This window comes from Aotus nancymaae, unplaced genomic scaffold (genome assembly GCF_030222135.1).
Source record: "Aotus nancymaae isolate 86718 unplaced genomic scaffold, 86718_ANA_hifiasm-v0.15.2.pri h1tg000020l, whole genome shotgun sequence".
NCBI lineage: Eukaryota > Metazoa > Chordata > Mammalia > Primates > Aotidae > Aotus > Aotus nancymaae.
In genome coordinates, this window is record NW_026988432.1 from 5489005 (window position 1) to 5515036 (window position 26032).

A 26032-nucleotide genomic window follows, 5' to 3' on the forward strand; every position below is an offset into this window, starting at 1 on the left:
CTACAGTCTCCAAGAAAAATATAAAGATAAATATGCTTTCAAAACAGAATGTTGAAATTTGTACATAGACATATTTAACAATTATTTTCCCTTTGTTTCCCTGTCGGTTTCTTTGACAAAGGCCCACCCAGCTCAATGGACGTGCTGGGACAGCTATGGGCTGTCCTTGAGATGCTTCTGCTTCCTGTCACTTCCAACAACCTTTGCTTCCTTCTCACTCTAATTGAAAGCATCATTTTAGAAGGGAATGCAATTATGGCAGGAGTCATGAACTGCAGATAGCCCAGCATATACAGTATATATTTTCTAGATAAATACATCAGAAATTGGCCCGACGTGGTGGCTCATGCCTATAATCCCAGCATTGTGGAAGGCTGAGGCGGCTGGATCACGAGGTCAGGAATTTGAGAGCAGCCTGACCAACACGGTGAAACCCCATCTCTACTAAAAATACAAAAATTAACTGGGCGTGATGGCGCATGCCTGTAATCTCAGCTACTTGGGAGGCTGAGGCAGGAGAATCGCTGGAACCAGGGAGGCAGAGGTTGCAGTGAACTGAGATGGCACCACTGCACTCCAACCTGAGTGACAGAGCAAGACTCCAAAAAAAAAAAAGAATATATATATATATATATGGCTACTTTTATATATATATATATTTATTATTATACATTTTCAGAAAGTAGCAATATATATAGCGGCTTCTGCGCAGTGCCTTTACACTTTTTAATCTTGGGGTATATCTTCATAATGTTCGTGAAGTTTATGTTGAGTTATAGAATATGAGCTTATAATTAATCATATTAAAACTGGTATTATTTTTAGAAGTCACTGCCAAGTAAATATCGATCAAAATGAAAATAACTTTTTATCTGAAATTTTGATATGGATCGATGGATTATGTATCTGAAAGTGCTATCAAGTACCTGGCTAAGGAAGTGCTATGAAAATTCTCACCCATAAGAGGCTAACATTCTTGTGCTGTCTAGGAATACAATATATTTGTACTTCTAACGAAACCATATTTTATTTTTCCCCAGTGGTGATCATAAAATATCCTGCTCAGTTGAAGTGTAAGATTTCAGACATTTTGACATGTTTTTTTCTATTTCATGATGACTTTCTACTGTGTTAGGATACACCTATAGACTGTTGAAGAGAAAGAGCTTATTCAATATTACTTAAAACCAGGTCCATGTTAGAGTATTGCAGAAAACTTTTTTAAAAACATCCCTATATTTACTAGCAAATTATTGTAAGTTTTTGATAAACAAATATTATGACATGTTGTTGTTAAATGCAAAAACCTTTGCACTTCATAACCATGTAAATAGTTACGTAAAAATAAAAAATATTACTATACTATGGGATGTATCAGAAGCACTATTTTATTTGAGTTATTTTTTGTAGCATCACCTCTTTTAGTGATAGAAAGACAACTTTTGAGATGATGTCAGTACTGCAGATTAATTAACGAAGGAGCCCCAGTAGACCTGTAGCTTTATTTTTTTCTATAGAGAACTACATGTACGTAGACAAATACTATGTGCATTTGAATTGGAAGGGCAAGTATCCTACACCAGTTCTTTTTAGGATTTTGGTAGTCTTTCTTATCTTTCATTGTTAGGATCAATGAAAGCTCCTAAACAAAACAAACTAATGACAACTTAATGGGCTTGAAGTGGCTTTAATTCTGCACCATCTTCTGTAGTAGTGACTATTTCAGTGCTAACCTTGGGGAACTTGACAAAGCACCGTCTTCCAGGATGGCGCACTCAACTCACAAAAGCTATCAGTTTATATGCTCTCCTTTTCACAATAACCACATCTTGTAATTTGACCATATGTGTGCACAACCTTTTCTTGGAGAAACTGAACTTTTCCCATATGTTGGTTTTCCTCAGAAAGAAAAATCTTATGGGTCCCTATTAGGGAGGTAGCATTACTCAGCAAGTGTGGATTCTGGAACTCAAAAATGAGAAGGCAGCTTGCCAAGCAAACAGGATGTAGTTGATGGTGAAAAGCTTGTGTGGATGTGTATGAAGAAAGATGAATGGAATCGTCAATAAAAATGTTGCACCTGCAGCCTGGGAGGAGTAGGAGTGTGCAGCGAGGGCCTCAGCATCTGTGGTGGCCCAGTCTCTTGGTTGGTTATCAGAGCATGTGAGCCGGCCAGGCCTCTGTCCTGTCCTGGGTCCGGGATGTGCACACTCACTCCCTCAGCACTGAGGTTTCAGCAAAATGTAATGCCTCAGCCCCACACATTGCCCAAGAGAGCACTGGTCATTAAAGATCAGCTGGAGGCCAGAGGATCCCTTGAGGCCAGGAGTTGGAGAACAGCCTGGGTAACATGGCAAGACCCCCTCTCTAAAAAATATAAAAAATTAGCCAGGCATGGTGGCCTGTGTCTGTAGTCCCAGCTACTCCAGAGGCTGAGGTGGGAGGCTCAGTCGAGCCCAGGAAGTGGAGGCTGCAGTGAGCTATGATCCAGCCACTGTGCTACAGCCTTTAATTCAGAGAGAGAGAGAGAGAAGAGAGAGAGAGAGAGAGAGAGAGAGAGAGAGAGATACCACTGTTTATGCAAGATATACCGGTAAGGACAAAAGGTTAGGACCATTTCACCTTCCCTAAGATTTCCTTCCTAATTTCCTGTCTCCTAAAAAAAGGACTATCCTTCTAGCAAGGTAGAAAGGTAGTCAAGGGTACACTTCCTTGGCAGGTTACAAAATCTGTGTCCTGGAAAACTCACCTGGGCAAAGAGAACAGAAGAGGGTAGGTGAGTAGGAGTATTTATGGTAAAACCAAGTTTTCTTTTCTCTACCTTCAAACTGTGATTGAGAAATGCAGTAATTTTCCATACATTATTTTAAATGTTCATTGCACTCCAGCCTGGGTAACGAGTGAAACTCCGTCTCAAAAAAAAAAAAAAAAAAAAAAAAAAAAAAAAGAAATGTTGCCACTTTCATTGCAGAACTTCATCATTTTCACGAATAACTCATATTTTGGATGTGAAGAAATTGCCATCCAACCATAAGAAAGATTCCAATATTCAACTGTCAACTCTTCTGACTAGTCCTTTTTCAAGATCTCTACCCTCTCCTCCACAGATGACCCGGATCCCAAAAAGCGTTTTCCAGACATTCTGTCACCTGCGTATTCCTCTGTTAAGTGGCCTTACTGATCTATGAACTTTTTTGCTTCCTTAAGGCTGGAGAATTTCTTCCTCAACTCCACGCCCACCACTGCCCACCACCTCCTACCACGCGCTGGCACGAGTACCTCACGTGGATCACAGGACTCCCGCGGGACCTTCTGCGTGTTTCCCCTAGATCCTTTTACAAGTAGGTGCGTGCGCGGGCGGATACTCACCGGTCTCCCTCCACCCTCTCACCTCTCTCCCTTTGCTCAAGCTTGCAGCTCCTCTCATAGGCCGCCAGCTCTGCCGGACTAGGCCTGTGCAGACCCGCGCAGCCTTTAAGCCCTCTCCCCTCTCTTCTGCTCTTCCTTCTCTCTCCGTCTTCTCTCCCACTCTCTTCAGTCACCTCTATCTCTCCGGTCTCTCTTTTCTCCTCTCTTCTTTTCCCTTTCCTCTCTCTCCATTCTTCATCTCTCCCTTCTCTCTTACCCCGCTTCCCCTTTCTCTCTCTCTTACCCCATCCTTGTCTTCCCCCTTCTCTCACCTCTTTCTCTTTAGCTCTCCATTTCGCTTCACTCCCTGCCTGCCCCATTACCCGCCTTTCATTAAATGGATGCACAACACGCGCGCGCGTATATGCGCGCGCGTACACACACAAGCACACGTTCCCCTCTGCTTGGTCACTTTACCCCACCCTGGAAATCGAGGAACCAGAAGCCTGATGTGGTAGTAGGAGCCTTGAGGGCTGCGTCTGAGTTTCTGAATCCCTGCCAGACTCGGCGGGGTCGCCTTATCGTCCCTCATCCCAACTTACTGGCAGAACTCCACCCGCTCCCAGGCGCTGCGCTAGGCGTGGGCAGGACCGCGGCGAGCACTCCACGCCCCGCGCAGCCCTGCGCGCACGTGGGCGCCGCAGCAGCAGGTGCCGGGAAGCAGAGGCCGGGCCAGACCCGGGAGGCAGGGCCCTATCCTCGAGCGCTCGCCGGACTCCTCTCATGGCCCTTTCTCCTTTCCACGGCCTTTTGGGGCCACTCCAGTCTTCACAGATCAGCGTCTGCTGCTGACCACCCCCCACACTCCGCCATTAGATCTTCCTACTCCGGCTTCTTCGCCGCCACAGTCCCCAACCAGAGCCCCAGCTGCTGCGCGGGTGCAGGTGGCCGGGCTGGAGGCCTCCGTAGTCCCGGGTCCCGCGGGCTGGGCTGTGGTCTGCGCGGGCCGCGTCCGCAGATGCCACGGAAGGAGGGCGGGACGGAGCCGGGAAGGGGAGGAGGTGCCGTTGCGGGGCCCAGGGAGGGACTCCCCCCGCACCTCTGCGCTCCAGCCCTTTGCGGCGCTGCCTCGCGGTGGCTGTAATTTTGTATTTATTGATTAGCATGTTACAAGCCTGGGCTCTTCCGGTGCTGTTTCCCCGCAACTCGTGTCTCCCAGACTTTAACGCTCCGCACGGGCCTGCAGAGGAAGTGGCGTGGGGTGGGGGGTGACTGTGTGTGCGGTGGGGTGGTTTTAAACATCTCGGGGTCGGGAGTCAATTACAACTCGAGGTGGGGGGGTTCCATTGCAAGAAGCCCGCGTCTTTGCGGGAGCAATTTGGTGGGGGGAACTTGGCACTGGGCCTGGTGCTCCGCAGCGAAACTTTTACCGCCGCCTTTTCCTGGGGCGCGCCCCTGCCTTGTCTCCCACGCTGAGCGCGGAGTCTGCGGCGAAACATTCGCCCCGGGGAGGCAGGGCGAGAGGGCGCCCGGTTCCTTTACGCGGATGGAAAACGAGGGGTGGGAGTCAGACAGCCGGCAAGGTCTAACCTTTAAAAAGTGAAACACCAAACCCCACAGGGGATTTTCACACGATGGCCCCTCCCTCTTCCACGCCTTTCGTCCGGCTCGAGGATCCTGCTCGGGATTTGCGGCTACATCTGCATCCTCCTCCCGCGGCCCGGCGAGCCGAGCCGCCAGTACCAGCCGGGTCCTCACCCCCTTCCCGCCCCTCCCCCAGGTCCGCACGGCGGGGATGTCCTTGCCGCCGCCACCGCGGCCCCATTCCGCCGCGCACCAGCCCCGGGGCGCCGGCCGCGCGCAGCCTCCCTATCCCACCCGGGCTCCGGGCTGGGGGGAGGGTCTCGGAGCCCCAAGCCTTGACTAAGGCGCCCACTTGGTAACTCTGCTCTCTTCCGGCTCCTTCCTCCTCCCTCCCTTCCCCGCCCCCACTCCCGGCCACCCCAGCTCCCCTGCGCCGCCCTCCAGCCCGCCTCCCAGACGCCCACCCGCCCGCTCCTCTTTCCGCAAGATCGCAGAGGTGGCGCGCAGCCCGGCGAGCCGATGACGGACCCCTTCCTCCTGCCTTCAATGCCTCAGCGGAAGATCCCCAAGAGCTGGAGCGAGGAGCGCTGCCGCTGGACGTCCTCCCGGGGAGGCTGCTCCGACCTGCTGCGCGGCGCGTCTGAGACTGGGGACTGAGCCCTCCCCGCCGCCGCCGCCGCCGCTGCCGCTGCCCGCTCCGTCGCTGCCGTCGGTCTGGACTGGCCCCCCCACTCGCTGCGCCCGCTGCCAGGCCCCGGCTCGGGGCGTCCCTGGGCTCGCCCCGCGCCCGCCGCCTCCCGCGCGCCGCGTCCTACCGACCCCGCGGCGGCGACGATGCCCGGGAGGAGGGTCCTGGCGGCGGCGGCGCGGATGGTGGCGGCCGGCGCCCGGGTGTGATGCGAGCGTCACGGTGGGGATGCTGCTGGCTGCGCGGCGCTGAGGGCCAGCGAGAGCGAGAGCCCGCCCGGGGCGGAGGACGGACTCATCCGGATCTGGCTGCAGCGTGGGCTCGGAGCTCCCCCTTCCTCTCGGTCTCCCCCTCGGCCCCCTTGTATTTCGCTCTCGCTTGGCGTCTTTAACACCTCTCGACCCGTCCTCCCCCCGCCACTGGAAGTCTTCCCGTCTCTAAATGGAATTAGTGGAGCCCGGAGCCTCTGGTGTAACGCACAGACATGATCCATGGGCGCAGCGTGCTTCACAGTGAGTACCCTGCCCGCCGCGCCCGTGCGCTCCGGAGCCAGCCCTCCTGCCCGCCCCTTTCCCGCGGCCAAACGCGCAGGAGAAGCCTCTGCGCCGCGCTCCGGCGGACCCCGCAGTCCCGCGCGGGTCGGGGCCGACGTAAACTTTCTGTATTGCAGCATCGTGGACCCTGGCGCGGGGGCGGCGCGCGGTCAACCGTCGCCTGGTCCCAGAGCCTGCTGGGGTGAACGGGCTCTCCGTGCGCAGGAACCCCCCCGGGGGCTGAGAATAGCGCGCAGTTCGGGGATGGACACGTGCGTGAGGCAGAGACTGGCCCTGGCGAGGGCGCAGGTGGAAAGCGGGAGGGAGCGGGGATACCTAGTGAGGGTAGAGGAATCTTCTTCTTCCCGGGGCTCCCGGGGCTCGGGGACCCCTGGTCGAACGCAGTCCTGGAGGTAGCGGGAGACGCACCTGAAGGCAGCGCAGAGGGAAGGGCGAGGGTCAGCGTCCACCCCTTTCCGCCCAGGATACCGCTAGCGTCGCTCTCTGGGTGTGTGGTAACGCGGGCAGTGTCGAGGTGGGAAGGAATGAGAGGAAAATAGTATGACGAGTCATCGAGTAAAAGGCAGCATAAGAAACTGTCTGGTGGAAATTTGACATTACTAAGCAAAGATGAGAGTGTGGACCGCGGGCCACGCAGTTAAGAGAGGGCTTTGCTGATTAGTTAAACACAGTACATGGTCCATAAGGCGATTCCAGCAAAACAGGAAGAGCAGAGTAAACAAATACACATCCTGATGCTGAAGGATGTGTACCTGTGTGTTCTGGGCGTGAGCAGAATCATGACAAATTAAATTTTTTTTTCCCGTGGAAACACAATAACCACAGCAGCCAGTGGCTTAATCTGAAATGCAAATGACCTGGCTAGAGCATAAAGTAATACACAGTTGATAATTTTAAAAATATTAACACTTAGATACCTTTCTTAGAATCATGTTTAAGTATAAATGTATAAGCCTCTATGGTGAGCTTTAATTGAGGAAATATTTGTGAATTATGCTCTCCTCTCCATTTCATTTTAAGTGATAGTATGAAAGCGGACCTTTTATGTCACTGGACAACAAAATGAATAAGAAAAATAAAATAGAAGAAAAATTAAATTATGAAGACTACAATACTTAATATTTTGCTAGTTCTTCATCTTGTAAAAATGTTGATTAGATCAAGAATATGGAAGTAAAACAAGTTTAGATTATAATGGCACTGCAGTTTTACTCTTAAGTTACAGATCAGAGTCTCTTTGACACTGGAAACCTGACTCGGTATAATGCTTTTGGAAATCACCTCTCTCAAATTAATAGTCTATCTCTATAGATTGATTTGGTATTAAATCAAAGTTAAGGTTAGGAGAGATTAATTTCACAGCTTAGAAAGCGCTGAGGACTGAGGACGGGGTTACTTAGAGGTTCAGAACGTTTTTGTAGGCAACAGTCCAATAATGCTGCTTAATGCCCACAATCCCCATTAATCTGCTTCTTGCTTGCTCCCCTCCCCCACAGCCTGTAGGATTTGTCTAAGTATTTATTTTCTAAAACACAGCCACACTGCAGTGTGTCAGGAACAGTCATGGAGCCTTTCTCATTGTTTGCCTCTCCTTTTCCTCGTTTTTGCCTTCTGGCCCCTTTCTTCCTTCAGAGATGCTAGCAGAGCCATTCCCTAAGGGTAGTTTAGATACAGTGGGACTCCTGAAGTCCCATTGTAATGTGTGTGACAAGAGTAAATTGTCATGTTACTTTTAGAGTGAAGGGTGTATTTGCCTTAGGAATTTGGGTCTCATCCCTTCTTAACTTGTGTTACTTTTTAAGGGAATCCCAAGGTTTCCTGACTTGTACATTTCAAATCAGTTTATGCAAGTTCTGAATCAACTTCTAACAGTTAACAATGATACAATTAATCTGCTGATAGAATTTTATCTCGAAATTGTGTTATGTTTTTATGGAATTTGATCATTTCTGTATATTTTATCTCTAATTTTTCTTTTCTGTTTCAGTTGTAGCAAGTTTAATCATTCTCCATTTGTCTGGGGCAACCAAGAAAGGAACAGGTGTGTCTACTTAAAAAAATGCTATTGGAAGACCTCGAATTATTTTGTGTTTTCCTATTTTCCTCCTACATTTAATATTCCAGAATATCTGAACCTGTTATAATGTGTATAATTGATTGGTTTGGCTAAAACAACATTTAAAAATTAATCTACTAATGGATATTATAAGAATGTCCTCTTTATTTTTAGTATTGTAGAAAATTGGATGACGGTTCTTTTTAAAATATTTTTCTTGTATTTAACAGAAAAGCAAACCACCTCAGAAACACAGAAGTCAATGCAGTGTGGAACCTGGACAAAGCATGCAGAGGGAGGTATCTTTACCTCTCCCAACTATCCCAGCAAGTACCCCCCTGACCGAGAATGCATCTACATCATAGAAGGTAAGTGGAGAGAGTGCCAGAGTTAAGAGAACACCAAGCCCAAACCTGCCCATCTCTATGCTTTGGATGAAGAATATGCATATAGACGTCACAAAATTGATTTGGAGATCATGCGCAAAAATACCTCTGAGTGAGTCAAATAACTGTAAAATTTGGAATGAAGCTAATTATTGAAATTTTAGTAATGAGTTATGAACAAGCAAAGTCTGTGAAATAAAAACAAATGAACAACTTAAGAGTTTATTTTGCAGCTAATTTAATTGATGTAGAGTTCTAATGCAGTAGAATGGATGCATGGTTGGCACAGTGTTACAGTTTGAGAAACCAGTAAAATTTTTAGTTCAACAATTATTAGAATAACCTGTATGTTACTTTTTCTTTAATATTATAAAGTATGAAAATCATATTAATGTCAAAGATGAATCTATAATTACATTTTCTAAACAGCAGTCTGAAGGATAGTTACCTTATTTGTGTTAAAAAGTGACATCTCATTTTAAAGTCAAGGTCAGGATTGTAAATTATGACACTTTCTTTCATAACTTTTTTCCAACATGAAAGATAAATGGTGTTAAAAAGAGACGTCTCTTTGAACATTTCCCATTTACACTGACCTTGTAAACACCTCTCTTATTTTATTTTTTTGAGACAGAGTCACTTTCTGTCACCCAGGCTGCAGTGCAGTGGCATGATTTCGGCTCACTGCAACCTCTGCCTCCTGAGTTCCAGCAGTTCTCCTGCCTCAGCCTCTCAAGTAGCTGGGATTGCAGGTGCACACCACCACGCCCAGCTAATTTTTGTATTTTTGAAAGAGATGGGTTTTTGCCTTGTTAGCCAGGCTGGTCTGGAACTCCTGACCTCAAGTGATCCACTCGCCTTGGCCTCCGAAAGTGCTGGGATTACAGATGTGAACCATGGCGCCAGGCCAACACCTCTTCCTTAAGTACAAATTTTAAAATGTGGAAGCATGTCATCTGGTGATGGGAGTTTTCGGTATTTTAACTGTTAATACCTAATGGGCTAAAACTTGGAAGCACCTACCACGCCGCCCCCCCGCCCACACACATACATGCACAGGCAAAACTATCTTAATGAAAAAGATATATGCATTTTCTACTACATACAAATCAGGGACACATTTATTTGATAGATTTTTCAAAGAAGCAGCAGGCTTTCTGTTTACCTAATTTTAAGAATTTCTATTTAGAAATGATTATTTTTGGTAATTATTGGCCCATAGATCTTCCCCCACCCGCTTTGTACTTGAAGTTGGACTTTCAGCAAAGATAAATCACACTGTAAGAAGGTAAAACAATAAATAAGCTATGCTATTAAAAGGATAACTCGGAAACCTAAGGTCTTGAAGTGCAAATTCCTTGTATGACTGACAGAAAAGGAACTTGCTACTCGCCTCACAGGACTTGCCAGGATGCTCTGGGGACTATGCCCCTTTCCCTAAACAATCTAAAGGGCCCCAGGAGTAGCACAGAGTCGTTGGAACAAGGAAGCCAAAGAGAAGAATACAGGGAAGAAGAGATGCTCACCTTCTCTTTTGAAGAACGTCCAGGAAGGCATCATTCTCTGCATGGAGTAGCATGTGTGAAAGTTCAGAGAAATGCTGTGGTCAGAGACCTGCATGGAGTATCCTAGGGCTTCTGCAGAATCTGAGGAAAAGACAGTGGGAGGCTGAAGAGGGAGGTAGTCTCAGACAAAGGGGTAGCTGGTATTCCTTCTGCGCCTGCTGGATGAAGTCTTAGACATTACGCTATAGACAATGAGGTGCCATTGAAGTAATTTAAGTAGACGAATAATGTGTGATTTTGATGAAGAAGTAACTGAAGGAAAAGAAGATAAACTAAGAAAGAATTGCAAAAGTCCAAGTAAGTCATAGTAAATACTTACACTAAAGAAGCGGCATCGGTGATGGAGTAAGTGAAAGAACTGAGAGGTATTTAATAAACTGGATCACAAGTGGCTGGATCAGCGAGTCAGAGAATAGGGTATCCCAGCACTGTTCTAATGCTTGTTGCTTGATGACTTGTTAGATGGAATTGCCATCACAGAAAAGAAATACAGATGGAAAAAAGTGTTTTAAAGGAAAAATAACGTGTTTAGTTTGTGTTTATGGAGATGTTCCATATAAAGATTAGATATATGTAGCTCTAGCTGAGTGGAGAGATAGATGTGGTCTGAAAGTGTATATGTATAGGTCATAGAGATTGGTGTTGAGGTTGTTAGTATGGATAAAAAGATCCAAAGAGAGTATTTGGAGCACTGTTTTTCAACTCTTTTAAAAAAGTGCAGATGCCTGTCCCTTTCCTCAGGAATTCTGATTTAATTGGCCTTAGACAGAGCCCCAGGCATCATTATATTGTAGTATCATTCCATTGGAATGCCTGTGGCAACCTGGTGTCCTGGCCTAAAATGAGAGAAAATAAGATGTAGAATAGATTTCTGGAAAATAACGTGTAAGAGATGGACAGAGCATGGGGAAAAGGTAATGGACTGAGTAGGAGAAGCCAGAGAATCAGGCAGGAGAGTCAGGTGTAGGATGCCACAGCAGCCAGAGTGCATGAGGGCTCGAGAAGCGGGGAGTAGTCAAAGTGCTAGTTGCAGCAATAAAAGTAAGTGAAAAACAGAAATTCACCTGTTACATGGAGCAATTAAGAGTTTGTTAGTAACTGATGAGCACTTCCATTGGCATAGCAGAAGTGGGTGTTTTTTCCTCTTTTAAACGGGCAGATTGCACATATTTAATTCTAAAATGAATAAGAACGGTAAATTGAAAATGGAAGAGAAAGAGGGATACGTAATTGGTCAGATTTCCAGAGGTGTGACGGAGATGAAGAATGCAGGTGAGGTCTTGGTCATGATAGAGGATCCCTTTATGAATGTCAGGTGATCTAAAAATTCCCTCAGAATGGAAGAAATATTCTCTACATATGTGTACAATCCAGGTTCAAGTGCCCATAGTTTGCAGTGCATCTGAAGATTCTCAAAGTGGTTCAGACCTCTCATGAACTAACCTGTGTTAGATCAAATGTAACTTACAGAAATATTAAAAGGAAATGCATCTGTGAAGAAAATTCTTGAAGGTGAAGCAAATTGAGGTTGAAAGAGTTAGACCTAAATAGCTTCAAATGGTTTCTGTGTGCCATAATCACTCATTTTTTAATTGACCACAAGAATTATATGGCAAACTTAGTTTTAAAAAGTTATTTCACAGCCGGATGCAGTGTCTCACACCTGTAATCCCAGCACTTTGGGAGGCCAAGGTGGGTGGATCACAAGGTCAAGAGATCGAGACCATCTTGGCCAACATGGTGAAACCCCGTCTCTACTAAAAAATACAAAAATTAGCTGGGGGTGGTGGCGCGTGCCTTTAGTCCCAGCTACTCAGGAGGCTGAGGCAGGAGAATCACTTGAACCTGGGAGGTGGAGGTTGCAGTGAGCTGAGATTGTGCCACTGCAGTCCAGCCTGGCGACAGATAGAGATTCTGTCTCAAAAAGTGTTTTCTGAGGAACATTGAGAGGTTAACTCATCCACAGAACTTATGTAATAATAAGAGTGAAGGTTTGGATAAGTGAATTCATGTTAGATGGCCATTATTTCTTAGTAGGGGAAATTGGTGAGCTCATGTTCACAGACGACAGAGTTCAAAGTCAAGTAGCTAAGGACTGTCCTCATGGCGCTGTCATTCCCTAGCCATACATTATTCACATCTAAAATAGTTATCCTGTAATCTGAAATAATTTATTTCCTCATAAAACTTGTCATAATGGCAATTGTTAAGTAAACAGGTAGATACATGCTATAGGATGGTAATGTATGCAAGTGATATATTTAGTACTAATATGTAAATGGGTCCAAGTCCTTCAGAATTTGCCTTTTTGTTATAAGGCTAATACTTTAAGCATAAAACATAATTATTTCTTTGGGCACTTTCAAATTTAAAAAAAAAGTCATCGAAAGTCCCTCAAATCTGTCATTATTGTTGTTACTGTATTTGTTGACCTTTTTGATATACGTTAGTGATGGATAAAATATTTTTCTTGCATGAGCTATAAATGTCAATTTTCAATGTATAAGTCAGAAATGTTTTTCAGAAATTAAAAATTATCCATAAAATAATTCATCTTAAAAACGAATTGACCTTTAATCTGTTGATCTTTAATTTTATACCTGGGGAGCATCAGAGTTACATTTTATTCTGTAAATCTCCAATTTACAAATTACCACATATCTCAATATTACGTAAATTTTTGAAAACCATGCATCCACGGGTTTACTTTTCAGGTCATCACGGATAATGTTCAATGTATATTTAAGAAGCAGTGGGGTGTGGACAGCCACCATTCAGCATGGTTGCTGACCATATAGAGAGCAGGCATGGCTGTGCTGAGCCTGAACTTTCAAGTGTCTAGAGGGGTTAGTGCCTGAAAATGGCCAAGGAGCAGGGAAGTGCTCAGAGGGCTTCAGGCAACAGCTGTGTATTAACCAGGATACAGATATGCTGATATTTCAACAAACTTTATGGCCATTCTGGAGTATCCTGGCTGAATGTAAGTATGAGATGCCAGAATTTTGGACTGTTTTGGACATATCAAGGGAAGAATGAAAGAACATTAGCAAATGCATTCATGTGGTGGTCTATAGAGTTGCCAGCCCTATAAAGCTTTCCCCGATTCTTTAGAGAGCTGTAAAAACATTGATGAAGATAAGCTCATTTATAATTCACTCAAAAAGACTTTTTATATGGAAATTTTCAATGACAAGTACTATGCTAAGTGCTGAGAAAGGAGGTGAGTGAAATATGGTTCTGGTCTTTCAAGACAGATTTAGAAAGGAGGCTTCTTTAAAGCAAGTCGTTCCTGTGTAAAGAGAAGGTAACAGTGAGTATGTAGATATTCAAGAAAGTAAGAAAATCCATGAAAGTCTGAAAGAGCATACTTTCTTAGAATGCAAGACATGTTTGAAATGGTCTGAGTTTGGGATGTCTTTGAGGGAATAGGGCCTTGGAAGCAGGATATTCTTAATGGGTCACCATGTGTGTTGAATGCATTGATCATGGGTCAGCTGCTGAGGTTTAAACCTCAGAGTGATGTGATCAGGTTTGTGGTCTAGAAAAATTACTCTTAATACCCTTGTACCTGCGCTTGGATCTAATCTAGACACATGACTGGGACTACTTGAATGATTGTATTTAATATAACTCTATGCCAAACAATTCTCAAGTGATTTGTGACTGCAAACCTGTGTACTCCTGGAAATAGGAGAAAAGAGACAGGAAAATGTCCCTCAATCTTGTAACCCCAAGTTAACAGCCTTTCATAAAAGTACTGTGCTTTGTTAGTCCTGCGCAAAACATTGAAATGGTCATCTTGTGTCAGAATAATATTTTGTGGAACATCATCGGTTTTAAGGTTCACTCCTTAAACATTTTTATGAAAATTGTATCCCAAGAAGAGTATCAATGCTTTTTTTGTATTTCAATGCATATCATCCATAAAGTTTGAGAGAAAATGAACAGATAATATCTGAAATAGAATCAGAAATATTAACCTGATGATTTAAGAAATGGCCTCCCCGACACAATCTTTCTTCTTTACAGCCGCTCCAAGACAGTGCATTGAACTTTACTTTGATGAAAAGTACTCTATTGAACCCTCTTGGGAGTGCAAATTTGATCATATTGAAGTTCGAGATGGACCTTTTGGCTTTTCTCCAATAATTGGACGTTTCTGTGGACAACAAAATCCACCTGTAATAAAATCCAGTGGAAGATTTCTATGGATTAAATTTTTTGCTGATGGAGAGCTGGAATCCGTGGGATTTTCAGCTCGATACAATTTCACACCTGGTAAGTAAGGACTTTTTTTAAACAATCTGTTTCTTTCTTTTCCTCGCTTTTCTATCTTCATAGTACAAAGTCATTTGTAAGACAACATGATAATTTTTCAGAGAATTTTCAAGTTCTATTTAAAACCAAACCTACTTTTTATTTTCACTACATAAATTCTGAAAGGAAAAGATGTCCTCCTTAAAACAGCCTATACTAGAGGTAAAGAGTAGTGACTCAGGGCTCTAAATGGGCATCAGCAACACCACCAATGGACTTCTGTAATGATGGAATGTGTAATTGGAGAGACCGTCTGTGATAAGGAAACTAATTACTCATAGGGACTCAATAAACTTGAAAAGGCAATTGTAGTATTATAAAATGTATCTTCCAAAATTATCTTTGGGGAACTTGAATTAGAAGTTCATTTGTTCTGAAAATTATCATGTTTCAATCAAATAGATCCTACTACCAAGTAGTCTAATCTGTTTTCAGAAATGCAAATTCTTAAGAATTTTGATGAAAGGAAAACTGAGACCTGTAGCAGTCAAATACTCATTTGCAAGTTCTAGCAGATACTGTGTGTGATAATCAGTTCATGCAATCTATCTCAATTTTCCTTTTAACTTGCTAGCATTAAAAAAGGGTCTGTGATGTTGACTGGCTCACTTGAGTAAGAGTTATCATTCATTATCATAAAATTGGTTATCACATTTGTTTACACTGCAAGAGCATCACATGCATTAATTTAAATGGAAAAATGATTCAAATTACGTAAAGCCCATTTTTATATAGTTAGATTTTTTTCAGTTCATATGTATTGTTTTATTTAAGTTATAATAGGCAATAGGAGGATTTGAAATATATGTAAACTTTCTTGAAGTTGCTCTTCCATGTTAAAGAAGTAACATCTACACAGGGCTTTGATACTCCGTTAAAAAACTAAAATTTAAAACATTATTAATATAAGGTTAATGATGGCTTTCATTATGACATTATGGTGTATGTTAAATCAAGTATTAACTGTGGCATATATATTAGCTTTGAGCATTAGGAATGTTTTTAATAATATCACTAAAGGACTGTGGTTTTAATTATGCTTTGCTAATAATGGATTACTCACAGAAATCATGGGTATTTTATATGCTACAGTTGAACTAATTTGAAGCATTCCCAAAAGCTATAAATGTTAGCTTACTTTATCTGCCAGATGATTAGTGCTAGAGTTGTAAAAGGAAAGGTATGTAATCGTTTCTTAACTGATAATTGTGAATATAACCTATACCGAGAGGCAGTGACGTATGGCATGGTCTAAATTTCATAAGTTATGTTTTCATTCTGAGTTTGGTGGTCATGAAAATAACGTCTTGGATTTGAAATTGTGGTTTCACAATGAATATAGTGTCAACTGTCATGCTTTATCAACATAAGCAATGCTATCCATGTTTCTGGCTCTATTTGAGATGACTAAATGGTAGCACTCAATCTGTTCTTCTAGGTTTTAAAAAGCCTTTTTGCTCCCTGGGTTTTTTTTTTCTTTGCTTTTTGTTTCTTTAGAGCCACCATACTACATTTATAGAAGGAGATTTTATTGCTGTGAACGACTGAATCTGAATGGAACTCTAGGAGATTTTTCCATGAAGTAGGACAGGTTAAGGATGGGCTGAGGTTTCTGTTTTCACTCAGATCAACTACAACAAAACTTCTGAGGAAACCTACATTTGGCATAAGAGGGAAAAGTGGTACCGTAAAAAGGAGACTTGGAAAACTTACATGACAGCAGAAGTTGACATTGTGTGGCCCAAGGCCATTTGAGATGACATAAATCCAAGTGACATAACTGTCTACGATTCTTTAGAAAGAGGCAGAGTTAAGGAAGCCAGTACTTATTGAAATAAGAAGCGGGAAGGGATTAGTAATAATTTAGACAGCATCGAGAGAATCTGAGGCCAGGCAGGCTTTAGTTGTCATTTTGGCTTAATTTTTATTTAGTAGTGTGCTTCAACTCATGACCTAGGGAAATTGAAGGAGGAAGAATTTCTCAAGTCATTTTAATGATTTATGTTATAAAGCATTGCGAGAATTGCCAGGGCTCCCCAGTGGACTCACATTGGAGATGAAATTCTGCCTACCAAGTCACCTTAGATAGAGAGATGTTGGGTCTCCTGGATAGCTGCAAGGAACACTGCCTTTGAAACCAGATCTGACTTCCATTCTGGCTTTGCTTTTCTTTGCATGATGTAAACTTTGAACATAGTCATTTGTATTCTATCCCTCAATATTTTAAATTATAAAATAAAACTAATATCGAGCATGTCACAGAATTGTTTGAAAGACGATTAACCAATGCATATTTATGAATCTTTTGAGTGTCTGTCAGATCTCAACTATCAATTGCTGTTGTTTTTATTAGTTTGATCATGTGCTCTTTAAAGACAAAGCATGCTTGATATAGGTTATTGGGAAAACAAGTGTCTCAGACTTAAAAACAATTCCCTGAAATTTTTAGGTGAGTGCACAAAATTCATACTTAGGCCTTGTGACTATTTTTTTTTAAGTTTAGGAGATTTAGTTAGTTTAGATGGGCCCAGACTTCCAAGTGGGGATTATAGTTACTTCTAATGGCAGTCATAGAATATATCAAGGCAGAAAAAGCAGCAGAAAGGCCAGGTGGTCTCTATTATTTTAATGAATTTATCACAATCTGGAATCTAGATGTATTCTCTCACAGTCTCAGAAACTGACAGTCTCAGAAACTTTAGTCAACACATTGAGAGTTTACCCATCTCTTAGAAATGAATCACATTTGCCAAGCTAACAGGAATGACTACACATATATATGTAATATTTATACATACATACATATAGTAAATACACATATACACTTTCTGTAAGAATTCTTAGAATTACACAGCCCATTTCTTCCTGCAAGCAAACATACATGGATGGGCAGATTATGATCAGAACATTGCACAGTGAGTATGGAATCCAGATGTTGAAGATTAGAGGCATAATATGCATATTTCACAAATATTGAGCCAACATTTTGGTGATTAATCTTCCTAACACAGATTGTTTCTTCCAATGGTGCTTTAGCCCTCACGCTGCCATGGATTCCAGTGTCCAGTCTCCCGGTTCCATCTTGCCTGACTCAGACTAATTGGTATAGACTCTTATCTCCAACATTTTTTCTACTTCCTTGTATCTGAGTCTCTAACTTTGTTTTCTACTGAACTTAAAATAATACCCTTTCAATCTGAAGCTCTTGCTGTTCCCAATAGCTGTGCTTCTGAATGCCCTTTGGTACATGGGAAGAGACCAACTGGAGGTCCTGCAGGGATTTGGAGGGTATGGAGGCAGAGTAAGAGAGGATACCACAGAAACAGGCTTAAAGGAGGCCCTTCTTTTTCTCCTGGCACATTTTTATGAATCCTCACTTTTTGGTTTGCTGACGGTTATTTTTAGAGACTGTGTCATTACCCAGGTCCACAGTGCAGTGATGAATCACCTAGGATTATAGACTAGCATGCATAACGAGGATTGTGAGATTGAGCGATAGTCAAGGAGAAATCAGCTGGTTCAAATCCTGGAGTCTGCAAAGGACAAGAGTGAGGCTTAAAGAAGGGCTAGCAGGTGCAGAGCCTTGTGAGCACCTCATGGACAATGCCCTGAACGGCTCTCTTCTTTCTGTGTAGTGAACTCTCCTCTGCAATATGCCATCGCAGTTCAGAAAGAGAAATAAGTGCAGAATTACTGAGAATGTTAAAACTTATACCACAGAATATTTGATAACTCAGAAAATTTAATAAAAAACAGAAGATATATCAAAAGTGTTTATTGTATTAGAATTATATTGTTTTCTCACTTAAAAAGAGTCTTTAGACAAGTTTTAAATCACATTTGGTAAAGAAAATCAAATGACTAGAAAATATGTTGTGATACAAGGAATTTGAAATGGTAACGGTGACCTCAGGTAAGGGATAGCAGGAAGAGGGGAACGAGGAGGAATTTACGGGCCAAGATGGAGTAAAAATTGACTCAACATTATTGATAATGCTTTAGTTTTTGAAAATAATAAGATAGTTTGAAAATAATAAGGTTATTTTTATAGATAAATTATATAAGATCAAAAAAATAGAAAAGACTATACTTGATAATTTTTAATGAATTTTTAGAAGAGGGAATACCATTTTCCATATTTCACAGACTTTTTTACTCAAACTAAGAATGCCTTTTGAGCAGAATATAACACTTCCCTGCAGCCAACTGCCTTCTTGCATAAATTTTCTTTCCACTTGAAAATATAAGGAAGAAAATGTAACAGTATCTACTGTATTCCTCATTCTACTGGTATGACCCCACTGCCATTCAGATGCTCTGCTCCTGGCGAAGGTCACCCTTCCAGTCTCTTTAATGACAGGTATCTTTTGTTGGTCTTATAGTTTACTTCCTAGTGGGGAGATTTTCTGTTATTTACAGACATAGAATGGATGTTTATGAAATTTTCCTTTTTTGATGATAGTTTTCCTGTACTAGTTTTAAGGAACAAAGTTACTCACATCCCACTGGAGAAAATGAACTTAAGAAATATACCTCAAAGTACCAAATAAGTGAGGGTTGAGTTAGACATTGACATTGAAGTGAGTGGAGTCATTAAATATATCGAAAGTATTATGATGCTTTGTACTTAAATAGCACCTTTCATCTGGGGAGCTCAAAGTGTTTTAGGAACTCTCTGCCCAACTCCTAGCCGCCTCTCAAGCTGCATGCTTGACGGACTTCAAAGGCGAAGGGAAGAATACACTGCAGTGCCATGATTTAAATGGAGTCTTTTAAAAGGATTTCTATGCATATTAAATGAAATATATTATTACAATAAAATATTGTCATGGATTTAATGTTATTTCAAATATTCAGTGCAGTGTTTTTCCTCTTTGGATCAGAAATGTGAATGTATATGTGTTAACCATTTTAAAGTTTCTAAAGTTTCATAGATAATCAGAGTTCTGATAGGTGCTCTGGTAAGAAAGAAAACAAAATAGATTTTTTTTTAAACAACTAAAGTTTCATTTGAATTTTGCACTGAAATACGAAATAATATAAATTTTTAAAGGCTAAGATTAAAATCAGGACTTTTTTTTTTTTTTTGAGACAAAGTCTTACTGTGTCGCTCGGGCTGGAGTGCAGTGGTGCTATTTCTGCCTCTTGGGTTTAAGTGATTCTTGTGCCTCAGCCTCCCGAGTAGCTGAAATTACAGGTGTGCGCCTCCATGCCTGGCTAATTTTTGTATTTTTAATAGGGATGGGATTTCACAGCGTTGGTCAGGCTAGTCTTGAACTCCTGACCTCAAGTGATCCATCCACAGCCTTCCAACTGCTAGGATTACAGGCGTGAGCCACCATATCTGGCTAAAAGAAGAACTTTGATTGTGTTTTTTTCACATAAAAATAAAAGATCGAGCAAACTTAGGTCAGTATGTGTTGTCTTTTTAACTATGACTTGCGGCAAAAGTCCTCGTGGTTTTGCCTTTACCTTTACCTTTAATGGCAAAACTACAGTTACTTTTGCACCAAGCTAAAATTGCACTTACACTGCTGACTCAAAATATTCTCGTTTCAGCCCTAGAAGGGGCTCTTAAATGGAAAAGGTTAAAAGTAAAATTACATTTATTCTTGAGGCACATTTTTCAAGAAATGAATTTAAAAACTTAAGAATCACAGAGAATCAGAGTACTAAGAAAATTACCAATGTGTGGCCAGGCGCAGTGGCTCATGCCTGTAATCCCAGCGCTTTGGGAGGCTGAGGCGGGTGGATCACCTGAGGTCTGGAGTTTGAGACCAGCCTGGCCAACATGGTGAAATCCTGTCTCTAAAAAAAAAAAAAAAAATTAGAATTACTTGAACCTGGGAGGTAGAGGTTGCAGTGAGCTGAGATCATGCCACTGCACTCCAGCCTGGGCAACAGAGCGAGACACTATCAAAAAAAAAAAAAAACAAACAAAAAGGAAGGAAAGAAAGAAAAATTATCAATGTACTGATATGTTTGAATAAACAGGATATTCATGTGAAGATATTCAAGTGAGAGATATTCATCTCTCACTTTTCCAGTCAGCTCATAACTTGGCTGATTTTATCTGTATAATAGTGGGCTCAGGAGGAGGGATGAGGAATGAAGGGAGAGACAGAAATCTTGTTTGGTCTAGGTGGGTGTTCAGGAGAAAAGCTGAGAGTGGGAGAGAAAATTTCCAGGATTAGCTCCCATCTGTGCAGAGAATATTGAAAGCAGTGGCAAAGGAAAAGGAAGATTTTTAAGAAGTTTCCCATACAGAAAGATTGTCTTCCGGCCTGCGTGGTGGCTCATGCCTGTAATCCCAGCACTTTGAGAGGCTGAGGCGGGTGGATCACAAGGTCAGGAGATTGAGATCATCATGGCTAACATGGTGAAACCCCATCTCTACTAAAAGTACAGAAGATTAGCCGGGCATAGTGGTGTGTACCTGAAGTCCCAGCTACTCAGGAGGCTGAGGCAGGAGAATCACTTGAACCTGGGATGCAGAAGTTGCAGTGAGGCGAAATCATACCACTGGACTCCAGCCTGGGCAACAGAGCAAGACTCCATCTCAAAACAAAATAAAATAAAGAAAAAAATAAAAAGTGTCTTCCTCATCTTGCTTCCTGGAGAGGGGGACACGAGTGCTTAGTTGTGTTTATGTTTATTTATTGGCCACTCATGGGGCTATGTTTTAAATAGAGTTCATCTGAGATTGGACCACATGGGGTCCAAGATATATTTACATTATTGATTATATTTTCCTTAGATTAGAAAGATCTTGGAATTTATTTACTCCAACCTTTCTGCTTAGAGATTGAGAAACCAGAGGGCTAGAGAAAATGTGTGACCTGAGTTGATGTAATCTGTAAATATTAAATTACTGCTTGTGTATCAGTTATACAAGCACGGTGCTGATACACCTTCTATAAAGTGTTGAGATTATAACTTTAATTACATCACATATTGCAAGTAATTTTAGTACAGTTATATTAAGAAATTTAATTAAGGGATAATACTATATCACCTGCATTTCACCATTATGGTGTATGAATTTAAAATTCAACTTTTCATTGTTGTTTGAAACATTTTTCGACTCACAGTGTCCAAAGAAACAATGGTTTTTCTTCTGTTTCTCTACCACTGTTATAAAATTCTGCCTTCTCAACCCATCTGAGCCTGAAGTACATGATTCATTTCCTTTTCTTCTCAAATACCTATTATTACTGACATAGTCTTCTGTGTGTACCATGCTCTCATTAGTTGAAACTTGTGGCTCACACGTTAAATACTCAAAGGGAAAACTTTAGCTTATTTCTCCTAGATCTGCCACGAATTTTCCTGCTCACTAACACACAGGTCTCTTTGGCGCGTTCCTGTGATGCCAATTCCTTTTGCTTACCTCTCACACCATCCCTCTATCCAGGGCTGCTGATCCCAGCAGTACACAAGAAAGACACTTAGTTGAGGGAGAGAAATGAGTTCATCTCATGCACATTCAGTCTCCCCAGAGCAGGGATCCATTCATAAGTGGGACTGTAGACTAATGTACAAAAAGTTGTTTTATGCACTGGTAGAGGCCTTGACTGGGTCAGTCGTGAGATTACCTCTGTGTCAAATCCCATCATCAAATAACCAGCACCCACGTCCATCACTAAATTTCCGGAAGAGAAATTATGTCATTTGACAAGAGAAAAACTCAAGAAACCTGACAAAAACAAAACAAAGAAGTAATTCATGTACTCCATCTCCATTTTTACCTCTCGTGTGTCTGAATGTCTTTAGTTACCATGCATCTAGATAAAATCTCCTGAAATCTCTAATATTTAACTCATTGTTACATATGCAAGACATATACTTTCAAATTACTAACACCTTGTTTATTTTTCCTAAGAAAATATTATTAAGTCTATTTATTCTTTTAAATGTTTCCTTTCATAACAATTTGCAGACAATTTGAGGCTTTTTATTTAATTATTTGAAAACTAGAATCAAGGAACCATAAACAGCCCATAATGTTTGTCTTGATCAAAACATTTTTCCTACTATACGCTAGAATTTGTATGCTATTACAACTACTGAAGTATAACTCTTGTTAATATTCTTAAAGTGAATGCACAGAAGACCTTGATTTCTACTAGGGTATATTAGCCACTTACATTTATTTAATAACTGTTTATTGATCCAATATGCTAACACTGTAGAAATATAGTATCAACAAGATCCTAGCTTTCATACAGTGAGTTCATAGTCTGTTACAAACTAAAAGTCATGTGTAGTAGACAGATAATGTGCCTATCCCCCAAGATGTCTATGTTCTAATTGCTGGAATCTGTGAATATGTCAGGTTCTATGGCAAAGAGACGTGAAGGTGGAAGACTGTAATAATGTTAATCAGCTGGCTGTAACAGAGGGAGATCATCTTGGATTATCTGGGAGGGGCCAATGTAATCATAAGGGCAGAAGGGTCAGGGTTGGGTGATATGATGTAAGAAAGACTGTAGCTGCCATTGTGGGCTTTGAAGATGGACGAAGTGGCAGCAAACTAAGGAATGTGGACAGCTTCTAGAACTGAACAGGCCGGGCATAACTTGTCCCCTAGAACTTCCAAAAAGAGAAGCACAGCCCTGCAAATGCCTTGATTTTTAGTCCAGTGCGACCCATTCAGATTTCTGACATGAGAACCTGAGATAATAAATTCCTGTTGTTTATTAAGGTTCTAAATTGTGGTAATTTGTTAAAGCAGCAAATAAGAAACAAATGCTGATTTTATTTCCTAAAAGGAAGTGCTACTGTAAAAAAAAAAAAAAAAATTAAAAAAAAAACACCTTAAAACTTGGAAATAGTTTTGGAATTAGGCAGTTGGCAAAAGCTGGAAGAATTTGGAGAAGCATCTTAGAAAAAAGTCTATATTTCCTTAAACCTACTGTTAGTAGAAATATGAATGTTACTGACTCTGGAAGCAAGGGCACAGAAGGAAGAGAGAAGCATGGTAGAGAAAACATGCATGTCGTAAAGAATACCTGAATCTTCATAAACAGACTATTTGTGGAAGTATAACTTTTATAGGTGCTGATGATGAGAGCTCAACAAAAAATGAGATACCTGCTTGGAAACTGACGGAATGGGTAATTTTGCTATGTTGAATCAGGAAGCTTAGTAGAATTGTATCCTGGAGTTATGGATAACTAAAAACGCAGAACTTGGATATTTAACTTTAGGAATTTATTGTCAATTAAAATTTAAGGCCTCCTTGGATGAGATTGGAAAAGTAAGCCCTAGAGAATAAACTGAGCTGGACAACTTTTTGCTGATCCCCTAGAAAGATCAAAAGATCAGAGAATTCAGTCTCACAAAAGGTTCTTTGAAATGATTAGGAGTGTGACTCATAAAGCTCTTCAGTCAGTCATCTCAGCAGAAGCCAAAAATAGGATGAGATTATCTAGAAAAAAAAAATCCTGTGAAGAAAATCTTTGGCTAATGGAGTGAATCTGAGGACATACACAGGAGACACACATGGTTCTTGAGAATGTTACATCAGCAAAAATGTTGCCATCTTGAACTAAAGGAGACAAAGATTGAAATAGAAAAAGGGTATCATAACTTTCAAACGCCTACAGGCAAGAAACATGCTGATATAACCACTCAGCTGCAGACATGTGCTACTGTATCAGTAGGCTGGCTCAGAAGGCATGAACCCCAAGTCCAGAAAGTGGGGACTGAAGCCCAGAAGGTTGAGCTCAAATGACAGAGTGCAATTCTAAGCCCTTGAAACCAACTGGAATTTGTCAGCTGTATTTCCAAATTGCTTGGAACTGGTGAATTTCTTTATTCTTTTTCTTTTTTAAAAATTATTCTGCTTTTTCTTATTTAGAGCTGGAATGTCTGTAGATGTTATTCTTTGCCGGCCCCATCACTGTGGGTGGAGTAGGTAACATATTTCTTATATTTTATGGTTCAATGATTGAGAGAAATTGTGTCTCAGAGTGGATCATGCCCAGAGCCTCACTCATACCTGATTTTGATGATGTAGATGCTGTGATGTGGGGCTTTTAAGCTGATGAAATTTGGTCTTTGAGTTTATGCTGTTGTGGCTTTTGGGCAACATGGGATGGGTGAATTTATTTCATCTGTGAAGTTGATATAAACCTTGGTGGCCAGATTTTGGATTGGTAGGAGGAAACATGACCCATAATGGTGCCTGCATTTTAAGTCTGGAGTCTGTAAATATGTTAGGTTACATGGCAAAAGGAAATTAATGTTGTTATAAAGTTGACTTGATGATAGGGACATTATCCTGGCTTTTTTGAGAGGGCTCAGTGTAATATAGGCAGCCTTCAGTGTGGAACATGGAAGCCAAAGTGTCAATGTCAGAACTCACAATGTGAGAAAAACTCAAATGATCACCCTTGGCTTTGAATATTGAAGAACCCATTAGCCATAGAACGTGGGATGTCTCTTGATGCTGAAAAACGCAAGGGAAACATTCTCCCCTAGAGCCTCTAGTAAGGAACACAGTTCTGCTAAAACCATGATTTTAACTCAGTGAGACACATTTCAGCCTTCTTATCTCCAGCACTACATGATAATAAATTTGTATTATTTAAAGCCTCTACATTACTGGTGGTTCATCACAGAAGCAAAATAAAACTAATTACAGCATGCAACTAAAATTCTTAAACACACAGTAAAATTTGAGAAGTAATACAGAACATAAATAAACGATGTAAGGTTTCACTGGTGGGATAGATGGAGAACATAATAATTTGGGTCTATCAGTCCAAACTTTGAAAATACCTTCATTCCAAATGCACCAGGTACAGGATTTGTATCAAATGCACCAGGTATAGTTTTCCTTTCTGGACTTTCCAACACATATATTAAAAATCTATATCTAGATAGCTGCATGTGTATGTCTTTTTATATCATTTGATTTTATATGAATGTCATCTTTATGCATAAATATGGCTAAAACCCCAAAGGAATAACTTGCAATCTTTTCCAAAGATATGGATGGGACAGTGGCATTTTTGTTTGTGGCAATAATAGCTATTTGTAGAACCTGGCACTCTTTAAGGCTCTGCCTCTTCATGGCATATTTGCCTGATGCCTTTGCTTCAAAAGAGCTATGCTGTCTGTTCTCACTTGCTCAGCTGGCTAGCTTCCCACCCTTCCACAGCTCTGCTGACTTGCTTGAAATTCGCTTCAGTGTGTCCTCATGGCATTTTCCCTTTCCAGCTACTTTCAAACACCTCAACTCCACTCTACCACCCCAGGAATCACAGAGTGATTACAATAAAGTATGACTATTCACAATCATCAGGGCATGTGCCTACGAAAGAACTGTAGTTGACTATTTAAAGCAGGAGGATATATTAGTCATAAATATGTCACTTCTCTTCTGTTTTCTATTCATCATACCCAACGTCAGAAGATTGTTCTATTCCCTGGGAACTTTTCTTCAGAAATGTACACTTCAAAACCCCAAGAGTTTTCTGTAAGTAATTCAGAGAGAAATGCGGTTTTACAGGTGTGATACAGAAACC

General features: G+C 41.4%; 1 protein-coding gene across 10 annotated transcripts in view; it reads left to right on the plus strand.

Annotated features, from left to right (window-relative positions):
* The first annotated feature begins 5413 nt into the window (after positions 1 to 5413).
* NETO1 (neuropilin and tolloid like 1) overlaps positions 5414 to 26032 on the plus strand; it is a 118593-nt gene continuing 97974 nt past the window's right edge. For 7 of the 10 annotated variants that reach the window (XR_002479023.2, XM_021673535.2, XM_021673536.2 and 4 more), the window contains exons 1-4: positions 5887 to 6132; positions 8162 to 8215; positions 8461 to 8598; positions 14211 to 14459. Coding sequence is in view for 8 of the 10 variants with exons in the window: in XM_021673535.2 (XP_021529210.1) it covers positions 6105 to 6132; positions 8162 to 8215; positions 8461 to 8598; positions 14211 to 14459 (469 nt within the window). In the remaining 2 variants the exon portion in view is untranslated. Of the gene's footprint in view, positions 6133 to 8161; positions 8216 to 8460; positions 8599 to 14210; positions 14460 to 26032 lie in introns of all 10 variants that reach the window. The other 3 variants (XR_010343604.1, XM_021673537.2, XM_064379022.1) reach the window with 1 other exon arrangement.